Source organism: Anser cygnoides, chromosome 3 (assembly GCF_040182565.1).
Source record: "Anser cygnoides isolate HZ-2024a breed goose chromosome 3, Taihu_goose_T2T_genome, whole genome shotgun sequence".
NCBI lineage: Eukaryota > Metazoa > Chordata > Aves > Anseriformes > Anatidae > Anser > Anser cygnoides.
Window position 1 is genome coordinate 40,302,832 of NC_089875.1, and position 15,958 is coordinate 40,318,789.

Genomic DNA, 15,958 nt, shown 5'->3' on the forward strand with positions numbered 1-15,958 from the left:
GCACAATGAAGGTAGACAGAGAGATGGGAGAAAAAATTCATATATCCATGCTCTATATCCGTGCTCTCTTCCTTTCTTCTTCCCTTGATGGCATCTAACACTACAATGTCCAGTGCACTGAGCCCTTGTACTGAGAGAGTTAGAAATGCACCATGGTCCTCAGCCATTCAGGCTGAGATGGATAAGAACGTATTTGAAATGTATTTGAAAGATATAGAAGTACTGTGAATGGAAATGTGTGATCACCAGTCTCCTTTGAAAGATGTCTGTAACTAAGATGGTTCAACTTGACAGTTTTAGGTACACTGAGAGTTGTACACAGGCCAGGCTGGCAGCTATTTCTGCCGGGATTCAAGGTCTGGGTTATGCTTTTTAGATGTGCAGCTTTCAAACTCACAGAACAGCCACAGCTCGCTCACTTCAACACAAAGCCTATTTTACCCTTTACTTCAACAAACTTTCATTATGACCTTCCCCTACATAGATCTTCCAATTCACAGAGGAACACAATGAGACACTCTACATTGCACCTCTGGTTAAGAAATGGACATAGCCCTTCTTGTTCATGCAGAATACGTAAGCTTTTAAGCAGCAGCAGCTAAAACAAGTGAATAGGTCAGCAGAACATTTCAGATGAGGATACATATACAGAATAGAGAAACAAATCTGTGATCTAAATAAAAGAAAGCAGTAATAGGAAACAAGAATAAGAAATGCATGTAGTTAGAAAAGATCAACCTGAGAAGCCTGAACAGGCAGAGATTTGATACCTGACTGCATCCATGTAAAACTGTGCTTGCAAAAGAATTTTGAAGATAATGCAATAACAAGAAAAAAAATCATATAGCAATAACATATCCAACAAGCCATATAAAGAAGAAAAGCAGAGGTAAAAAAAAGATATCGCATTCACAGAGTATCTCAAAAAATCAGTCTTACAAGCAAAAGAAATGAGATATTCAATTTCATAAATAACATCATTACATAATTATGTATAAATAAAAAGCGATGTATTAGACAAGTCTTCCATAATTCCTGTCTGTCAGGGCAGCAGAACCCCAACTGTGTCTGGAGAATGCACAAAATCACAAGAAACAGTTGTGCCAGTGACACTGACCAATAAATGTGGATAAGAAAGCTCCCTAAGACAGTGCCTCACCTATTTGCAGAGAAAACTAATCCTCCTTTTCAAAAAAAAAAAAATTCTCCCTTAATGCCTTCCTTGTTAATGAATAAACATGAATAATCTTTTATCTGTTAATTCAATATGGCATTTACTGTATTTACCAATTTATACTTATTTTATGTGGCATTTTATTCCTAGGGGTATTCTATTACCACCGCTTCTTTGTGTTCAAAAATGCTGAAATCATTAACAAAACACTTTTATTGATACATCTTGTTTGCATCTAAGGCTTTTGAAACAGAATGAAACTTAAGTAACCTATTATTTATTTTCTGGGGTGGAAGTAGGAGATTAAAATCTTAATGTCAATAGATTAATAGTGGACTTTCCATATGAGAATATCTTTAACATTTTTCTTTCATTTCCATGATAAATTATAAACATATGGTCTGTACTTGAAAAGTTCACTGGATTTAAGTGTATATTATTTTTCAGAAATACAGTTAAAAAATCATCAGGAAGGCTTCTAAGATGACGGTTCAAAAGTTAGGAAAGAAATCTGTGCAACTCAATTCAGTCCCTTCTGTCTACCTGTTATGCTGACAGCGATATCAAGATTTTCTTATCATATGCTACTTTTCTACTATCTATTTGGTGCACACTAGCCAATATTCTCCATGTAATTAAGTTTTTAATATTGCATTTACCATCATTCTTTAGTATTTGGCCTTAATCAAGAGATAACCCTTTTTCTTCCCGCTTCTCTGATTAATTTTTTTAAGTGCTGCAACTACCGATAAAAGCAATGTTACTCTGGTATCAGCTTTATTCACTAAGTAACCAGGGTTCATCCTTAAGAACTCTGCTCATTCCACAGCCTGCTGCAGGTATGGAATACAGCCTATGAAAAATTCTATCCAGACAGGTAACTAAGATTGATACCGTAACTACATGGCATGGCTGAACAAGACACTCCAAAAGCAAGTTTTCATCCTTTACTTGGTTAAACAGTGTAGTCTTGATGAGGTACACTATTTGCTGATGGGAACACCCACATCAAGAATACTTATGTTCATAATAGGTTTTTGAGAGAAATTACTTTAGATGGAATAAGAGGTGACATAGAATCATACCTACCGTGCTCTATATTCACGTCTGTCAGATCTCCTCTATTCTTCAGTCCCCCCTCAGTTATTCATCTTAATCTCCCCCCTCAGTCCCTGTTTTCCAATCTACTACTACAAGGTTAGGAAAAAATCTTCAGAATTATATCTGAAATCTTTTCCAAGCTACACGAACTGAGATTTCATAAAACTTGAAGAGTGGTGAAATTTGAGCAATCCTTTACAGAACTTACAGAAGACATGTAGCTGATAACATTTTTACATATTTCAAGTCTATAGAGCTATGTGGACATGAGCAAAACCAGGCTGTTTTCTTTTTTTTTTAAAAAAAACAAAAAACTTTGGAAAAATGAAGGAGACACTCAATGTGGGAAAAAAAAAATTGCAGCTCAAGAGCTAACTTTTGGCAAAGTTATAACTTCTAATGAAAGCCATATCGCTTTAATAGGTAGCGATGGCAGCTCCACCTATAATATAGCCCATAAAGGGCTTTCTTTGAAGATTAAGTACGCATTCTCGTTTAGTGAGCCTGCACACATTTACAGCAGCTGAGAATTTGACATACATGTATTATAAAAGGAAAATATATCACAGCTTTTGTCATAGCACCAAATAAGAGACAGTAAGAATAAAATCAGCTACATTCACAAATAAATATTAACCCTTCATTTTTCCTCTTCCTTTATGGTTCTGGAATGGATTTTAATACATCCTTCACCCAATGCAAGATGGAACATTCCTTTTTTTTTTTAAATAAGAATTATTGATTTATATTGTCTTAAGATATTTGCAGATGATCATACCAAGGACAAAATAGAAACATTATTTCGCAAGGGTGAAAAAGCAAACAATATAGGTAAAATTACCACTTTAAAAGGGATTACCATTTTACAAATAATTACATCATGTATATCTACATACACACACACAAGCGTGTATACTGTCATATATAATAAATAACTGCAAGCAGAACAGCAGTGTTCTTCAGAATATTTCACCTACTAAAACATCCTAAAATTACCAAATATTCCTTCAGATTACCTAGAACATTTCTTCTCCTGTCCCCGTGCCTCCCTCCCCCATGGCCTCTTCTGTAAATACATTTTTATTTCAGCTTACTATAAAAATATCGTGTTATTAAAATCAGATGTTTACATAGAGTACCAAATATTTTATACATTTGAAAGTTATTTGGGCTTTTTTTTTTTCTGATAACTATTTCCAGTTTAGCTAGAATTTTACATTCAATACGTATAAGCAATGCATCCACTTAGCATACCCACATATTGACATAAGAAAGAGAAACAATTGCCAAACTAGAACTTTTCTGGTAAGAAGTACAGTAAGCTTTGTGGACCCCAGCTCTGTTCGGTGCAGTGCTCTTCTGCAGCTCAACAGGTGACAGAACACATCTGCTTTGTATAACACTTCCCTGTAAAAATCACTACAGAAACACCATTTGTAAGATCTTTACAACACCCATAACTATCATAGAATCCATGTAAGTCAGTAACCACTTAAGCAGCACTTGGTGCTTTCTATAAAAACATACTTGTGGAATTACAACCATGCTTTCCCCCCCAAAAAACTGTTTCTTCTGCTAAACATGGATGGAGTTCATTATCTCAGTGTTTATTGCAGTATAAATGAAGAGAATTTCAGAAATGAAGACCTGCATTCCAAACTACTGAGAGTGCATACATAGAATATATTCTTGAAGTTGTTCTACTTCAATTTTCTCACATCAATGTTATGAAAAGCACAAACTGTATTCACCCACAAGAAAATTGAACTTTGACATCTGCAACAGATGCTAGTTCTAACTGTAGTTCTAATGAAAGCTTGTGATGCCTTTTTGTGCTAGAAACAGCACATTTGGTTATCTATCCAGTTGATCTTTTTACCCAGATACTATCATGCAACAAATTGGACTTCTCCATTAGGCAATTTCTCTCTCATTTGGTGAGCATTTATTTGATCAACAGATGAAGAGAAACACATGGAAGACTTTTTTTGTCAATTTAGGTAGCCCACAGGAATGTACGGTCCAGGTTATGGCAACTACTTAGATTGCCTTAAACTTCTGCATTGAAATTTCTGTCATAAACAACTTGTTCTTTTCAAAAAAGTTTAGAACAGTCATTTTCACTTAGTTTTATCTGCATTTTTTTATTGACAGTGTATTTTTTTCATTTCATTAAAAGAAAAAAGTGCTAGTATTAAAATAAATATGTAATGTTTATTCATAATTTCTATCTTTACCACTTATGCCACAGAATTAAACAGTCATAATTTCTATTATGTTTAGAGATTTGAATCACCAAACCTCATGAAATGTGAATAAATTGACAGTTTATAGACAAAGCATCATGTACTTTTGCACTTCCCTCCAATGCTTTTTTTTTTTTCTTTTAAGTTTAAAGAGCTATCATTGATTTAATTAAGAATGACCAAGAAAAGAGACTTTTACTGGGGGGAAGAGCAAAGGTCTTGCACTTGGGAGATTTGTTGCAGGACAGCGAGATAGAAGCTGTAACGTGCTACCTTTACCATAGAGGTTACTCCATTACCTTTATTCCCATCCCAGTTAGCAGAATCTAGTGTAGTACACAGATACATTATGCGTGGCTGTGCTATCCTGCCCATCCATCAAGATGAAGGTTTTATCCAGCACACTAGGATAATCATCTGAACTTCACTACCAGTTCTAATGCCTGCAGCAGGTTGCCAGCACAGTAAAGAGCACCTGCATGTTTATACTGCTGACCAAAGGGTGTATGTGAGGGATAATATCTCCAGAGCCACTAGGTGTGGAGATCATATTCAAACATAAGATGTACTGCACAACTGCTTGGGGATTCCGAAGACTACCACTGCATATTTGGTGTGGGGAAAAATAAAACAAAAATCATGTAAATTGTTAAAACGCATGGAAAAAATTATAGAAAGAACAGCTTAGTCTTGAACTGATTTCAGAAAAGTGAAGATGTGAAAACAATAATTTTAACCACCGTTTAAGATTTTAGAAAAAAATCTCCTCCATAGCCTGAAATTTTAATTGTGAATTACTGATCATATCACCACGACTTGGTTGTGACATGGATACCAAGATTAGAGCCCTCTACTTAGTCAAATAAAAATTTAGATTCACTTATTTTACCACGGGGTTTGGCTTTCACATTTAAAATATTTCTATTTTTATTTTTTTGTATATCTTTCAAAAATGGCTTAATATTAGACTTTCCTGTGTTTTGCATTTTTGTATGCTTAAACATCATATTCACTATATATAAACACACTCATACAAACAACTGTTATGATTGGTGCAACATCAGGACTTAGATTCTTAAACATTTTCCTCTGAAATCATGGTAATTTGTATGCAACCCTTTCATTATTTAATTTATAAAATTATTCAGAATAATTTATATACTGCACATGTGTAGTCGATTTCAAAGCATCATATTTGCACCACCTATTTTTTTGATAATTTTAAAGTAGATAATTTTAAAGCAGATAAAGATTTTTAAAGAACGAACACATACTTGAAAGTAATTAATAAAAAATAAATCCTTAGTTAACAGACATAAGCTTAGAAATGCATCCTACATTCTCTCCCTTTATTTCTCTTTATATACATATGTTAACAATTTCAATCCATGTAAAATGTATCTCAGCTGCATGCAAAATTCTGTCATCATGTAAAAGCCAGCCTAGAAAAGATCTGAAATTAAATGAGTACTCACTTGTTTAGTCTTTGTTTTTGTAATGGTGTCCGAAATAGGTTTCTTCCTCTCTTTAACAGCTGTTTTAGAAAACAGTTCTTCAAACTCATGATAATCTATGGAAGGTTCTTCAATTTTTTCCCACACAAGTGAAGCACTAGAATCTCTAAAGTTAAGCAAAAGACCTATGTAGGGCAGTGTCAAACTAAATAAAGTCATAAATGGTGGAATGAAGAAAATAAAATAGCAGCAATTTACAAGTTGTTGCCTACCTTCTACTAGCAACATTTTGATAAGACATACTGTTGATTCTCCCCATGCTTCATTTTCTTTTTTGTTCACCAAAAAAAGGTCAGACTCATTTATGTTCACCCATTTTACATACACAGGAATATAAACAGGCTGTATATAGGTTATAAAGTATACAGACAAGCACACAGAGAAATAGAAGTGGACAGTTATCTGCAGATCACCTTTGTGACAGTGGCAAGGAGAACTTGAAAAGAAAGATGATGTTCATCATTAAGGAATAACAGCAGGAGGATTGTACAGTCAATACTCAGAGACAATAGAAAGATTAATAAGGAAACATCTTTTCATGACTAGGAGTAATACTTTACAAACAAACAAAACTCACCAACAACCAAACCCACATATTACAGTGTTATATCAACCAAAAGAGCTACAAAAGCAGCTTTATGCTGCCATGAAAAAAGAAAACAATAAGCTGCAGTTTGAATCTGACTGCTAAATATACAATGTGGAAAAAGAAGGGTTTCTAGGTCACCATACAAAGGAAACAAAAGGATAAAAACTGTTCAGTTTACATTCATTTGGAGGAAAGACACTACCAAAACTTGCTCTCTCTTGCTCAAGAGAGAGACCAAATTTGTCTTGAAAGTTGAGGGATGCACAAGTACAACTCTTTAGAAAATAATTCATGGAAACTTAGTGGCATACAACCACCTTAGGATTTCTGATTAACATGTGGTATGTAACTCCAAAGGACAGCTGAAAACTGCCTTCAAAGAGCTTTCATGTGTAAATAATGTTACTCGGAATTTCTGCACTTATAAATAGAATGGGTACCCTGTTTAAATACCCAACTAAAAATAAAATTCTGCTTGCCCTGAGGCTCCCAAAGGCCTGCACAGTGGTAAATAAATCCTTTTGCTTGTAACTTATGACACCACCAGGACAGTCTTAAAGTGAAAAGAACACCCTCTCCACAACTATATAATTTACCTTTTACTGTGGAGCTGAATTCTTGTCCAGTAAAGAGGCTTCATTGGTCGAGAAGGTTCTATCACATGTTTTCTGCTCCCCTTCTCCTGATTCATCCCCATTGCAAATAAACCAGATGGTAAAGGAGGAGGAAGAAATCCTCCGACTTGTGGGACTGATGGATAGGCACTGCCTTGGACTGGTGGTGGAAGTGGTGGTGCTTCTCCAGGCAAAGGTGGTGGGGCTAGAGGTGGCATTCCCAAACCAGGTAAAGGAGGTGGTGGTGGTGGTGGGACACCTGCACCAGGCAGAGGTGGCGGAGGTGGTGGTGGTGGGACACCTGCACCAGGCAGAGGTGGCGGAGGGGGTGGCGGAGGGGGTGGTGGAGGGGCACCAGGCAGAGGTGGCGGAGGGGGTGGCGGAGGGGCACCAGGCAGAGGTGGCGGAGGGGGTGGCGGAGGGGCACCAGGCAGAGGTGGCGGAGGGGGTGGCGGAGGGGCACTCGCACCAGGCAGAGGTGGCGGAGGGGGTGGTGGAGGGGCACCCGCACCAGGCAGAGTTGGTGGCAGAGGAGGAGGGGCTGGGATGTCCCCTCTGGGTAGAGGTGGAGGAAGCAGTGGAACTCCTGCTCCAGGCAGAGGTGGCGCTGTGGGTAGTGTTGACATTCCCAGGCCAGGCAGAGGAGGTGGTGGGGGAGGGATAGCAGTCCCAGGTAAAGGTGGTGGTGGAGGAGGAGGAGGAAGGATGCCCCAACTGGGAGGAGGGAGTGGGACTCCTGCTCCCAGCAGAGGTGGTGGTGGTAGGACTCCAGAACATGGAAGAGGGGGAGCTGGAGGACACACTGCTATCTCCCCACTTGGCAGAGGTGGAGGAGGAGGAGGCAGCAGCTGTGGGGGTGGTATCATGATGTTTGGCAAAGAGTGGTCCAGGTGTGGCATTGTTGAGCCAGCAAGAGGCGGAGGAAGTCCTGAGCCAGGCAGAGGTGGTGGGGGTGGTACTCCTGCCAGAGGCATGGGAGCAGTGATGGAAGGGCCATGCACTCCAGTTACAGGAGCAGCAAGTTCAGTGCCTGATAGTGATGTGGGAATGCTACATGTGGGCTCTGGGGGCAAAGAAAGGGGATGTTCACTACAAGTCACATTTCCAGTACTTAGAGGCTGATGAGGAGATGAAAATTCAGTCTCTCCTTCAAATGCAAGGGACAAATTAACTTTGGGTCCTGGAAGAGGTGACTGTGATGTAGTCTGTACTGATTGGCTTCCATCCAGTGGCACTGAGATTAGCTTCGGAGACAGAATTAAGGAGATTTCAGAACAAAACGTGGGCTGTAATTCTAGAGCTGGCAAGTTCTCTGTTGGCCCTGCACTTTTGCCCCCTTCCAAGTGCAGTGGTGAGGCGGGGAGTGGCAGTGCATTGGCTGAAGGCATTCTGTGCGTTAAATAATCTTCTGTTGGTGATGTTTGTACAGATCTTGCTTGTGACACTCTTCTGGGCACATACTCCTCTCCATTTGTTTGAAGATTCACAATACTGAGTTCCCTGCAGGCAATGTGTGCATGCTCATTTTCCTGCTCCCTTCCAGCAGTCTGTACTTCTGTAGCAGGGAACTGTTTCTCTAGTTCTGCAATTTTGGTCCTCAGATCCTCAATAGTTTGCTCAAGCTGTTGGATGACACTGGCACGCTCCTCCGATTTCACCTCAAAATCATCCTTTAAGAGAAAATAAACATGCAATAAACACAAACCAGATAACATTTGTCACTATATAAAAAATAAAATTTACATCAAGAACATTGGTATTCCAGAGCTTCAGAAAAAGCCAGTTATGACAAGCCTTTAAAAACAGATATTTTGGCTAGCTGCATCTTACAACGGATGAAGACATTTTAGGAAAATGACTTGCTTCAGCATGAAACTACCATCATCAGCAAGAATACGTTTTGGACTGTGATTACACTTAGCAAAAACAAAAATCCGGAGCAATCCCTCTCCCCACATACCATGACTAAAAAAACAATCAAACATTGAATATTAGTACTAAGAGTGTGTGTACACAGGGATACACAACTATGATGGTGGGAAGGGCACTGCAGTACTTAAATTCGGTTAACTGAAAATATATGTGTTTCTTCAAAGGCATGGACTGTGCATAACAGACTCAACATATGACTGACTACTAGATTTCAATATATATACATTAATGATAAAATATAGATTAGGCATGCAGAACCTCTTGAAAGCAGCTAGTCTCAGAACAGGGTAACAATGCTTTTCTCCAGCCAGATGCTTAGCTAGGAAAGTAGTAAGACAAAATTAGGTGAGAACTTTCCTCCCACCTAAAATTTGAAACTTCTCTGCTAAGTAACAAACTGTGAACGAGTAACGTCAGAAACGCTTTCTGTCTGGAATGGTTATTCTGTAATTGACAGCTTCCACATTTTTCATATCTTTCTCTGAAATACCTGATCCTGCCTACTGTAGACTGAGTAGAGGAAGCATAAACCTTAAACAGCACAGTAATTCCTACATTCTTAAATAAATATCAGTTAAAAAATAAATAAATTCAATCAGTATGTTCTTTATCAGAAAGGTAGCAAAAGAAGCAACTTAGACCAGAAATTGCCATGAGCGTTTATTTAGGAAAGTTGGTCAGGATATAGAAGGGAAGTGACATTACAATACAAAGTCTTCTAATAAAGAACTTTTTTTTTCTAGTTACACCCATTTATTTTTTACTGTTCAATTTTTATTATTTTTTTTTTTTAATTTGGAGCATAGGTCACCATCATCATCAGTTCAAGCATTTAGATTGTTTTTCATGAAACAGGTTTTTCAAATTTTTATGTCAAAACAGTTTAGTGCTTTTTTCCTCCTTTTACAAAACCAAACTTCATGGATGAGACTATAGGCTTACTTTACGGGGAATCATTCAAATATTCAGATTTCACAGGTCTTGTAGAGAAGCCTACAAATAAACATACAATACCTGGTATACTAATTGCCTTGATTTGTTTCAGGAAGATGATGTTTTTCATCTCATCCTTTGACACATGAAACATTTAAAAGTCAATTTTCTTTCTGGTAAATGAAGTTGTAACTTCCAGCTGGGGACTATTAATAAAATATATGTTCATTAATACTTAAAAAATTGTTTCTGGACAGAATTGGTTTTTAAAAATAAAATTTCAATTTCACGTTTATCTTAGTTTTCCAGCTGTCTTCAGGCAATCCCAAAAGTTTTTTTTTTTTTTTTTAAAAGTATCTACTAGACTAAACCAGTTATTGTGTGATTCTGAAGCCACTTTATCAAAACTTACTGTCCCCTCTGTTACTGAACTTTCTGGAATCATAGTTTGCACTGAAAGTTACAGATTACAACTAGTTCTCCCTACCAAACTTTGAATAGAAATGTAAACCAGAGAAGAACATCCAAAAAGGCTTTTGATGAATAGTGAAGGAATGAGCACAGCAGACATTAGCAAACAATATTATAACAAGGAAAAAAGGCTGAGAAAGACATTTCCGTTACAGAGTGCTCATGGTGCACTCAGCCTCTGTTAATAGCTCACTATTTTGTAGAAGCAACTCTTTTCTTGAAGAAATTCATTATGAAGGAAAAAGCAAATATACTACTATCCTTTTGTTTCACCTTCTATTATCCCCCCCCACCAGTCACCTGCAAATACAGCACTAAGACCTATCAGTTCTTCAACAGGCAACATTATCAAAGGAAATTTGTTTCTAGGATTACTAAGGCTAAATGGTAGTTTTCAGTTGAGAACAACTCCAGTTTCCCCAGACAGTAATTCTCAAGCTCCCATTTTAAACTGTAAGAACAATCTACCAACAGTTTTGTGACAGATACAGCTTCCAAATTTATCTGAAGTGGACAATTACTTTCTGCTGTAAACAAAGCATAGCCAACAGGATTAGACAATAACAAATGGTTCTGAAGAGTTACCTTAATGATGGGTGATCTCAGAAGAGTTCACTGTTTTAAAAAATCATTTATTCAGGATATTGGATTCGTTTTTTCGCAAGAACAAAAGGTAATCCTTGAATTCTGAAATGCTACCTGAACTACAGGAAAAATCTAGGATTTAATGTTTTACAAGAAAATGTACTCTTGTATACCAAACTTCTTTTGAGAAAAGAGGTATTTTTATAGTTAAAAAAAAAAGGCTATGTAGTGGTATGATTAAGCAATTGAAGACAAGAAAAAAGTCTTGATGAACTAAAGTAACTTTTGACTCCATGCTTTAAAACACTATTTTTCCACTGTCCTTGTGAGACGGTATTTCAAACAACTTGGCAAATTTAGCATTATGTTGTTTCATAAGAGTCACCAATACATCCAGGTTTTCAGAGACAGCATGTTATAAACACAAAACTTTGCTATGAATGCTGAGAAACTTATCCAGAAAGAACTGCATACTGCATTGAACCAAAATTCACTTGGTTCAAAAACAATATCCATATTTATATGCTTCAGTAATTATTTTAGGTGGAAAAAGGTATTTTACGCTTTACCTTTTAAGATGCCCTCAGATTAGATTCATTAGATTTCTGCCTTTCCTCCAGCAAGTTTTAAATCTTTCTCCAAAGTTTTTTCTTTTTTTTTTTTTTAAAGCCCTTGGAAATGGTTGTATCAAATAAACATAAGCCATTGCAAGTTTCCACTATCCTCAACAAGAAAGGAAATGTAAAAGACAAACAAAACCAAAAAAAAACATGAGTGATCAGAAATGAAAATTAGACAGTTCTCTTAGAAGAACAAGCAAGGGAGGACTTAATTCTCAATATACAAGCTGTTGATAAGAACCAGAATATTGAATGAAAAAATGCACATCATGAAAAGAAGGTTCACTTTTAATCCAAAGGACAATTCCACTGCAGAAACCTACGGGGTTTAAAAGAAATATGTGGGAACTCTGTCTTGCCTAGAGTTCTTACCCAGGACCCAGGTACTGTGGAACAGTCTTCTTTCTGTAAAGAAAGAAAGAAAGGTGGAAGCTTAACCCTTGCTTTATCCAGGTGACTTGCGTGAAAGTTGTGAGTAGGGAAAAATATAAATATCCACAGGTGCATGGCTATAGCATGGTGCCCAGCATTTCTCAAACAAGTTGTACACATTCCATGTTCAATGAGTTGGATGCATCTGGGACTGCTTGCCTGATTGTGCTTGTGCTGTACTGATAGACTTGTCTGTGTACAGTATCCAACAGATCTGAAAATACTGTTTTACTGTGTAAAGGTTGTATATTTGAATCTGCACATGTACAAAAAGCCTGTACATTACATCCAACTCATTCCAATTTTGTCATGTTTTCCACATATGTGCATCAGATGTCCAGCATAAAAGCTGATCTATGTAGATAGAACATGTCCAGGATCTTCAAAACTTTAGAAGTTCAGATCACAGCTACCTCTTCTAGTGAGTCAGATTTTTTAAATGAGTGTCTGAAACCTACAAACCCTTCCATGACTAAACTTCCAGGCAAAAAAAAAAAATCTGTGAAAGTTACTCCTAGACTATATATGTATATATTGGTATTGGATAATATATATATTGAATATATAATATATATAAATTGCATTCAGTTATATACTTTATGAAAAGCCATAGTGTCTTTGCGGAAAAATAAACAGGTTGGCAATTCTTAATGGCAATTTCGGAATATTTGAAAAATAGGCACATTACAATTTAGTTTTAGAAGTTAATGCCTCATACTATTAGAAGTTGCATCAGTAATTGATCATTTTCAGCAATTTGTCAGTTAGTGTCATGAAATTTCCTCTCTGTCTGGAATTCATATTTAGATGATAGGTTGATACTATTTTTTTTCCTGGTTTTTGTCACTACTATTTGTTTCCTGAAAGACATTAACTGCGTTTCTACCTGACTGCAAGCATGCACATGAAATACCAGCACACACTTAAACAGGACTAAGATGGAAAAGTCAAAGATCCCTTAGTTTCTTCCGGTAAGTCAGAACGTGGCACTAGCAGCACCACTTACATGGAAGGATACTCCTTCCAACCACCCAGTTAATAAAAGGTTCCTTTCTATGCAAATTAAAATTTTTTTGAGTGCATTTGCTCACAGAAGGGCACAAAGTAGTGTCACAGTAAACAAAAAATAACTCAAAAAATTGTATCTGCTTAGGTTTCTCTAAAGATAACTCATTTTCAAAGGTATTTCTTGCATCTGCAAACCAACCTTAAGGAAAGGAGACATAACACAAACAGGAATTCTCAGTGCTACAGCTATTGTCAAATGAGAAGTATTGATGGTCACTTGATTTGCATTCAAACAACTCAGCACCCATCTAATTTATTCTCTCATTTCACTTAAACCTCAAAATTCATTGCAACATTTTAGTTTTACAGTTGTAGAAATTGAGTCAAAAGCTGGCAAACATGCCAATGACTTCAGGGAAAACTGCTGAAGGAGTAGAATTAGTATTGGATACCAGTTTATTCCTTAGACTACTATAACAAAGCTCAATTTCAAGAAGTGTGTATTATACTGAAGGTGTGTTTATGGGGACAAAGAGTATATGTTTTCATAATGGTTTCAGCTATGCTCCATGTTTCTTTCCACAACCACTATGTAACATGATGCGCAGCTCCCCAAAAGAGTATTGAACAAGCAAGCCCTGGAAAGCAAATGCAATGCTCTGCCCTTCCTGAACGGATAAACTTTAATCAGTGGATTTCAGCTAATCTCCCACACAGTGACACAAGTGACATACTGCAACCAGTGGATTATACCAGTTCACACTGTGATGGCATTGGGCCTATTTAACTCTTCCTAAACTAAAAAGACAGGACATGTCTAACAAGCTGAGAAGTTCTCATACCCTATCACAGACGTTAAAAAAAAAACATTAAAAAATGCAGAAATCAATAACTGTTGCAATTCAAACAGTTCAATTAAGCAAAAGGATCAGTGGGGAGCAAAGATGTTACCAAAGATGTATGCATTACAAATGCCAACTTCTAAAGCTGGCGACCAGAAGAAAAGTTCCAAAGTTTCTTCTCAGACAATTTCTTACAGCTTCTGTTCCTGAGCAGTTATTTGAATGTCTTATCCCTGGACTAAGCACACGTCAGAGAAAAAGACTCCGTTTCTTTTCAGTTCCTGTTTTTAGTCGAGAAACATAAGATGCAACAAAGGTTGAAAAACTGCTGAATTTTCTCTCTGTAAAGTCATAAGGCTCTTAAGTGCGGTGAAATATGACCGTAGGTTATCCCCAAGTTCTGCTACAATAGGAACCTCAAAAGAGATTTTGTAGACTAAAGACAAAACAAGATAAAATAAAATCTCACAGAACCACTGACTACCCTAGAAGCTACACAGCAGTGAAGTATAACTGCTGTCTTCTTACATAATAATATTTTTAGTCAGCACAAATAGCATTTTTCCGCCTGACTGCCCAGGAACTTTTGGTTCTGCTTTATTTAAAATGAAATAGAAAATAAAACAAAAACTACATTAACACAATAAAAAACCTCAAACCTTGAAGGTTTCTCTTCTAGAATATTTGAGATGTCATTATTAGAGAAGCATGAAACAGTACAGCCATAAACAAGAAAGACTTCAAAAACGGCTTATCCCTCCATATAGCTTTTATTATTCCATTTTATGTGTTCTGTCACTCACCACAGTGTAAAAAAAGTACATAAATGATAAGGGGGGGACGACGACTTATCTTTCTTAGTTTTGATATAACCTTATTATGCTTTTTTCTGCTGCCTTTTTAGGTGCTCTGCCATTGATCACAGACTGCTATAATAGAATTAGTCACACTGAGGTCTTTCAGCAGATGAAGAGATAATTGAAACCTAGCCACCTATGACAGCAATCCAATAAGCAGCAGGTATCTTAAGTGTCAAGGATTCCTTTAAAAGTTGGGATAAAACTGTTCTGGATTTACTTTCATGTGGCAAAACACTTCCTTTCTTCTCTCGCCTATGTTTTTTTCTACAGTATTTTAACAAATCTTAAAGATTTCCCATGTATCGATGCCAAGGAAACCATCCATCTCCACAATTAAATCTGGCATACCTTGAACATTTCTACAGTGGCATACTAGAGAAAGGATTTGAACTCTTCTAGACTGGGCTTTTCCTTGATTTTTCAGTTCAAATTGAGATGGACTGGCATTCCGGGAAGTTGCCACTGTGAAAACTACCTTATTCTATTATTTCTGTATTTTTTATTTAGAGCAACTGAATTAGTTTTTATGCTAGAAATAACAGAAAGGATTTTATTGCCCAAATACAAATGTTAATTTAATATAAATTTGGAGGACTTACGATGCCTTTAATTTCTTCCTCTGATGGTGTGGTATTGGAGAGAAAAAAAAGATTATTTTCCAGGTGAACTTTGGCATATACTGATAGGCAACTGCCTGGAGTTTGATACTTCTACGCAGTGCACGACCTTTTTATCCAAGAGTTCAGCCAGACCACAAAATGGGAGGTTCATATGTTGCTTTTGTTTCAGGCTTCCAGCAGGGAATAACCAACAAAAAATACCCACAGTAAGAATAAATCTTTGTAGAAGTGGAAGAATAGTCTTCATGGCCCTGAAATACGAGTCTACTACTCAGTAAAGAAGAAGTGAGGGGAGATGGAACCAGTCTTCACAAATGTATTCACAAATGTGCTGAAGGTAGAGGCTGGAGGCCAGTCAGCTTTTCTAACTCTTCAAAAGTTGAAAAGCAAAGATATATCATTTTTGGTGGGATAACA

At 36.9% G+C, this 15,958-nt stretch overlaps 1 protein-coding gene across 4 annotated transcripts in view; it reads right to left on the reverse strand.

Annotated features, from left to right (window-relative positions):
• FMN2 (formin 2) overlaps positions 1-15,958 on the reverse strand; it is a 184,859-nt gene that overhangs the window by 100,946 nt on the left and 67,955 nt on the right. For 3 of the 4 annotated variants that reach the window (XM_066993979.1, XM_066993978.1, XM_048079932.2), the window contains 3 exons: positions 12,152-12,184; positions 7,221-8,908; positions 5,997-6,141 (listed from right to left, as the gene is read on the reverse strand). In XM_066993979.1, coding sequence (XP_066850080.1) covers positions 5,997-6,141; positions 7,221-8,908; positions 12,152-12,184 — 1,866 coding nt within the window. The remainder of the gene's footprint in view (positions 1-5,996; positions 6,142-7,220; positions 8,909-12,151; positions 12,185-15,958) is intronic. The other variant, XM_066993980.1, reaches the window with a different exon arrangement.